The following is a 7,343-nucleotide window of genomic DNA, read 5'->3' as shown; positions in this document are numbered from 1 at the left end:
ATTCCATATCAACCTTTATGTTACTGCTTTACGCTAAACAGAAATTAGAAACATTTGGCTCTGCACATCATTCTGTAACTAACATGCCCCGTCTTCCCAAAACGAGCAAGATAAAGCGCGGGGAGGGGAGATGGATGTGGGGTGGGGTGGGGTGGGGGGTGGGGTATGGTAGAAAATAAACGGTGCGTAGGAAAGTAAGTGGCTGAATGCTAGATCGGAGTTGGAGGGAGCTGCAGACGTTTGTTTTAAGGGAAACTGTTGGTGGTGTTAGCGCTCATGTGCCAGATTCATCATACACATTAGGGTAAGCAGCGGATTGAGCAAGGCACTGAGTTGATGGATTGCCTCGAATTTTGATAGCACTTTCAGGCTATTTCGCCGGAGGAGCTGATATTTTAGGCGATACGGTATGTAAAAAAAATGTTACAGGTCGTGGGCGCTGATTTTTTTTTCTACAAACGTTCAACTACTGTGAATAAAAGCGGAAAGCCTGGCTCGCTGTTTAAAGGGGTTCGTGCCCAAAACTAAATGGATCTGAACTGGAATAATTTGCATCGCTGGCTCGTTCTGAACGTTGGAGTGTCAAAGTGCTGAAGATACTTAATGAAGCAAAGCTGTTTATAGTTGATGTGCCGAAAACAACTGTATCGCAATGGTTTCTACAGCCTTGTATTTCGTTCTGCCCATTATAGGTAAGACGCACAATTTTGCAAATTGTTCAGCTTATTGTTTTCTTTATCATAGTTCGACCCAAAAACTTAGCGGGGAAGTATGTTTCATCCTGAGGTTATTTTGGTACATTAGCAGCCACTTCAAATTACCAGCCCAATAAAGGATACCCGAGTTCCAATACTATTTAATCTGGATCCACGTGAATCACAAGTGTCGTATTTTATTTTCTAATAGCTCAAATCAGACTTCGTTTTATATTGGGAAAAATCAGATTTATTGACCAGAATATATATTAAACCCTTAAAAATTTCTATATTAATTTTCTTATTTTAAATGTTGGAATATTTTCTAGATTGTGTATTGACAATTTTGATTGGCAGATTATCTGCATTGTGTATAATCATTGATTTGTCCTTATCTATGGAGATCAGGAAACCCTGTGAAGTAATAAGTACTTGTTTCCCCCCCCCCCCTTCCTTCTTTCTCCCTTCCAGAAGCTGTAGTTCAGACTGCAGGTGTGAGTACCGCTATTAACCGTGTTGACTGCGTAAAGGCCAATGAACTGTGTACAGGTGACCCAGCCTGCAGCAGTAAGTATCGGACCCTTAGGCAATGCCTGGCCGGCAGCGCCAGCATGGTTACCGGACCCGAAGCCAAGAACGAATGCATCAGCGCCATGGAGGCAGTACGACAGAGCCCATTGTATAACTGCAGGTGTAAGAGGGGCATGAAAAACGAGAAAAGATGTCTTCGAATCTACTGGAGCATTCACCAAAGTTTCATGAATGGTATGGCACATGGTTTATAAGTCCTTCAAGTTATTATGTTTAACAACTTTTATTTAAAAAAAATACACGTGCAATAAAACTAAGTTAACTGTGGTTGTGCGTCCTGACAGAGTTTACGATTACCGGACATGATCTGGTCGGTTCTCCGTATGAGCCATTGAACAATAGACTTTCGGACATATTCAGGGCAGCATCCATCATCTCAGGTAAGTTTCACGGTGACTTGTGACTTGTATTAACTTGAAATATAAAGATGGCTAACTCTCCACATTTAAAATACAGTACATTACGGCGTATAAATACCCACATTCCTCTCCATCACACATTTATATCCTGTCTTGTGAATTACTCACGTTGTGTGATGGATGCAGCTTCTATGTTCGCGCCGCCACAGTATCCTTATTTCAGTATCGACTTCTAGGTCAACTCAGGATTGTTGCTGCATCCCAGGCACCAATAACTACAAAATCTAAAACATTGGCCATACATAAGGCCAACGTACGCTGATGCCGAGCTCGTTTCAAAAGTGATTTTCTAGCATACTTCTACTGATTTAATTGGCAGATTGTGCTATGCAATAGGAACCACGCCTTCATGTTTGGATGATCACGAAAGCCCCTTAGATACATTTAACTACTAGTGGTGATTTACGATTCCCCCTTTCAAAATGATTCGATTATTAGCTTTGCAAGAAGAAAATGAAACAAACAATTTTTTTTTGCTGTTCTAAGGATTGAAATAGGAAAAAAGACATGCCTTTACCAAAGGGAAATTCAGCGGGCGGGTCGTTTGCCTTTTCACTCCCCATGTTTCTCATCTGTCTGTAGATGGCAGTCTCATGCCTTCTTAAAGATTTGTCTGTCTCCGAAATTGTGATAATTTTCTAGATCCATAACAAAGGGTTAGTGAGGGTTGTGTCAGATGTCAGGCGACCACAGGATAGATAGATCTCTGAGAAGTGGAATGTTTTCCTTCTGTTTTATTTCCACCTACCTTGCTCATCGTTTATCCTTCGTGTTTGTTTATTTGTTATTTAAAATGTACTAAGGTTTCAGAGTTTTTTAAAACTAGTCACAGGGTCGGGAACAGGCCCTTCGGCCTATTGATTTCGCTCCCACCATCAAGCACTCAGTTCCACAAATCTTACATTAATCCTTTATTTAATCCTCCTATATTCTCACCGGCCCCTCCCCGATTCTACAACTCGCCTATACAGGGCCAATTTATAGTGGACAATTAATTTACCAGTTTACAGAATTTAGGACGCAGGAGGAAACCAGAGCATACCGGCTATCACAGGGAGACTTGCAGACTCCACGCCAGCAGTACCCAGAGGCGGGTCACTGGCACTGTGCAGCAGCGGATCTACAACCTGCACCACTGTACATTTAATTTCTTAATGTTTATAGATGTGCCTGAAAAACCTAGTCAAGATTAATTTTGAAGATGCTCAGTGACCACTTTATTGGGTACACCTCCTTATCTAATCAACCAATCATGTGGCAGTAACCCAATGCATAAAAGCTGATAGATATGGTCAAGAGGTGCAGCTGTTGTTTAGACCAAGTATCAGAATGAGGTAGAAATATGATCTAGATGATGTTGACCATAGAATGACTATAGGTGCCAACCTGGGTGGTTTAAGTATCTCAGAAACTGCTGATTTCACAGGATTTTTGCACACAATGGTCCAGAGTTTACAGAGAATGCTGCGAAAAAAATTCTAGGGAGTGGCAGTTCTGTGGGCACCTTGATAATGAGAGAGGTTAGGAGAGAATGGTCAGACTGGTTCAAGCGACAGTAACTCAAATAACTATGTGCTACAACAGTAATGTGCAGAAGAGCATTTCCAAATGCACAACATATCGAACCTTGCAGTGGGCGGCTATAGCAGCAGAACACTACATTGGGTTTCACTCCTGTGGCCACTTTATTAGGTATACTCCTACACCTAATACAGTGGCTGCTGAGTGTGAAGTTTTTATTAGTCCATTGGCACTCATACATCTGTCCATACTTTAGTGGATTTCTGGTGTACTCCTAGACCTATAAAATAATACCATCTGGATCATAAACATAAAAATAAACATTTGTTTGTGATCTAGGAATGAACTGAACTTCAGCAAAATTAAACTGTTAAGTGTAGCGCTAAAAAAAATATAGCCAGAAATAAATACAATTAAGCAGAAAAACATTCAGATGCTGATATGATGTAGAAACTGTAAGCACATGTTCCTGATTTAAACAAAAGGGTTTAAAGTACATTAATATTTTTTAAACTCATTTGGGAATGACAAAATGTTTCAATAATTCCACAGGACACTTTATTTAATGCCTTAGAAAGAGAATTATATATGACCAAGTTATTTTGCATCATTTAGTCAAAGTATATATCTGAACTAGGATAGGAACCTGTGCTTTAATATTAGCTTGGCCATTATGGTCACATGGTGTTAAGATCTATGTAGCTACACAACTTTGGATTGGGGTGAGACCAGCACCAAAGGCATCCACATTTCAGTAACATGGAAATGGTTGCCTATTTCAACAGCTTGGGTAACTTTGATAAAATGGAGTCATCACTTCAGATTTAGCATAATTAGTTGTTGCAAGGTTAGATTTGATTAAAGTTGGCAAAAGACTTAAAACTGATGTCATGACTGCATCTTCAAATATAACATGAAATTATCTGAACACTGTCAGTGCATAAATATCTTGAGAAAGGTAGTACCACAAACTTAAGAGTCTAACTAAAATAGTTCATGGATTTCAAAGTGAAACTAACCAAGTCATGAACTCCTTCAACTATCATCTATGCTTTATATCATAATTCCAATCATTATTAATTTTTGCATTGTACTGTTAATTTTGATTGTACTGTTAATTTTTAGTAACTCAGATATGAATATAAATAGCATTTTAGCGAGAACCGTAAATTATACCAAAATAATGTTCCTGCATCAATAATATTATAAATGACTATAATAATAAGACCATAAGACTTGGGAGCAGAATTAGGCCATTCAACCCATCATATCAATTGTGTAAATCTGATTTAAAGAAACAGTCCAGAGATAGTAAAAGTTGGCTCTTTAAAGCTGAACTATTCCGAAGTTGTTCTTTTCATATTGTAAATTGTTCATTTCATCATCACTGTGAATGTTGATCTGCCACAGAGCTGCCTGGCATTGTCTCAGATTGAAACACTCTGTTCAAATCCCTCCATAGAATCATTCTTTATATTTATGTAAGTTCAAACCATTAGTATCACAATCACCCCTCACCCACTTTGCCCCATCTTACTCCCTTGTCCTAACTTTCCACCTGGCCCCCAAATCTTATTATGATTTCTGTTCCCTAATGTCTAAGCTGTTGTGACTCTTCCATTTTCATTGGATGTCATTGCCAATTGCCATCCCGTAGTTTCATAGAAACATAGAAAGCCTACAGGACAATACAGGCTCTTTGGCCCACAATACTGTGCTGAACATGCACTTACTTTCGGAATTAACTAGGGTTACCCATAGCTCTCTATTTTTCTAAGCTCCATGTACCTATCCAGGAATCTCTTAAAAGACCCTATTGCATCTGCCTCCACCACCGTTGCCGGCAGCCCATTCCACACACTCACCACTCTCTGCGTTTTTTAAAAAAAAACAACTTATCCCTGACATCTCCTCTGTACTCCTCTGTACCTACTTCCAAGCACCTTAAAACTGTGCCCTCTTGTGTTAGCCATTTCAACCCTTGGAAAAAACCTCTGATTATCCACATGATCAATGCCTCTTATCATCTTATACACCTCTATCAGGTCACCTCTTATCCTCCGTCACTCCAAGGAGAAAATGCTGAGTTCACTCAACCTATTGTCATAAGGCGTGCTCCCCAATCCAGGCAACATCCTTGTAAATCTCCTCTGTACCCCTTCTATGGTTTCCACATCCTTCCTGTAGTGAGGCAACCAGAACTGAGCACGGTACAAGTGGGGTCTGACCAGGGTCCTATATAGCTGTAACATTACCTCTCAGCTCTTAAACTCTATCCCATGGCTGATGAAGGCTAATGCACCATATGCCTTCTTAACCACAGAGTCAACCTGTGCAGCAGCTTTGAGTGTCCTATGGACATGGACCCCAAGATCCCTCCGATCCTCCACACTGTCAAGAGTCTTACCATTAATGCTATATTCTGCCATCATATTTGACTGACCAAAATCAACCATCTCACACTTACCTGGGTTGAACTCCATCTGCCACTTCTCAGGCCAGTTTTGCATCCTATTGATGTTCCACTGTAACCTCTGACAGCCCTCCAGACTATCCACAACACCCACAACCTTTGTGACATTAGCAAATTTACTAACCCATTTCTCCACTTCCTCATCCAGCTCATTTATAAAAATCACCAAAAAAAAGGGGTCCTAGAATAGATCCCTGAGACACACCACTGGTCACCAACCTCCATGCTGAATATGACCCACCTACAACCACTCTTTACCTTCTGTAAACAAGCCAATTCTGGTTCCACAAAGCAAGGTACCCTTGGATCCTATGCCTCCTTACTTTCTTAATAAGCCCTGCATGGGGTACCTTATCAAATGCCTTGCTGAAATCCATATAAACTACATCTAATGCTCTACCTTCATCAACGTGTTTAGTCACATCCTCAAAAAATTCAGTCGGGCTTGTAAGGCATGACCTGCTTTTGACAAAGTCATGCTGACTATTCCTAATCATATTATGCCCCTCCAAATGTTCATGAATCCTGCCTCTCAAGATCTTCTCCATCAACTTACCAATCACTGAAATAAGACTCACTGGTCTATAGTTTCCTGGTCTATCTCTACTCCCTTTCTTGAATAAGGGAACAACACCTGCAACCCTCCAATCCTCTGGAACCTCTCCCGTCCCCATTACCAGAGGCTCAGCAATCTCCTCCCTCATCTCCCACAGTAGCCTGAAGTACATCTCATCCAGTCCTAGAGACTTATACAACTTGATGCTTTCCAAAAGCTCCAGCACATCCTCTTTCTTAATGTCTATATGCTCAAGCTTTTCAATCCGCTGTAAGTCATCCCTGCAACTGCCAAGATTCTTTTCCGTAGTGAATACTGAAGCATCCTTTTCCTCTCTAACCTTCTACTGCCCTGTCACACTGCTTCTAAAAACCTCATTCTGTGGCCATCCCTTTAGCCACCTGTTCTAATATCCCTTTAAAGTTTAGAGCTAAATTTTGTCTGTGTAAGCTTTTATGAAGCACTTTGAAGGTGTTACCCTGTAAAGATGCTAGTTAAGTGCAAATTGTTGTCCTTAATTTGAATCATTTCCGTCATGGGACGCAATGTCAGCATCAAATATTCTGAGGTGAGTTAGATTAGACATATAGGAATTCAAGTATCCTTAAGAGGCTGTTTTGCCATTCAGTGATACCATGACTGTTCTGTGATCTAACTACATCGTCCTACTTTTTTCTGTATCTATTCATTTAGTTAACAGGATCTACCAATCTCACTTTTAAATGTAACTCTTGGGTTAAAGTAGAAGGTCTGCCCGGACCCTTAATCCCTTCTTATGTACATGATTGTGGACATGTTCCAAAAGAGTTCCAAACTTTGTATCAGCTTTTACAAGTATTTCTAGCCTCTCCAGAATGGGATGGATCTAATTTTCACACTTCATTTGAATGTTAAATTTCAATTGCAACCTTTGTTAGCTCTTCCTCCTTGTTTTGTCTGTTCCACCTAACAACTTTATCATCATTAAGTTTGCCCCTAGCTATCTTCAGTTCCAGAAATACAACTCGTTTGTTCATCACTGTTTAAGGCATGAAGATCAAATGTTTCACAAAGGCATTATACAGATTGAAATTTATTCTTCCCTTGTA

At 40.1% G+C, this 7,343-nt stretch overlaps 1 protein-coding gene across 2 annotated transcripts in view; it reads left to right on the top strand.

Annotated features, from left to right (window-relative positions):
• Window positions 1–235: 235 nt before the first annotated feature.
• Window positions 236–7,343, top strand: part of gfra1b (gdnf family receptor alpha 1b) — a 287,571-nt gene continuing 280,463 nt past the window's right edge. The window contains exons 1-3 of one of the 2 annotated variants that reach the window (XM_063071221.1): window positions 236–692; window positions 1,170–1,460; window positions 1,571–1,666. In XM_063071221.1, coding sequence (XP_062927291.1) covers window positions 653–692; window positions 1,170–1,460; window positions 1,571–1,666 — 427 coding nt within the window. In that variant the 5' untranslated portion in view covers window positions 236–652. Of the gene's footprint in view, window positions 693–1,166; window positions 1,461–1,570; window positions 1,667–7,343 lie in introns of both variants that reach the window. The other variant, XM_063071220.1, reaches the window with a different exon arrangement.

The sequence above is a fragment of the Mobula hypostoma genome, chromosome 19, assembly GCF_963921235.1.
Source record: "Mobula hypostoma chromosome 19, sMobHyp1.1, whole genome shotgun sequence".
Taxonomy (NCBI): domain Eukaryota; kingdom Metazoa; phylum Chordata; class Chondrichthyes; order Myliobatiformes; family Myliobatidae; genus Mobula; species Mobula hypostoma.
Note: the sequence above shows the minus strand (reverse complement) of the source record. Positions and strands in the feature narration are given on the sequence as shown.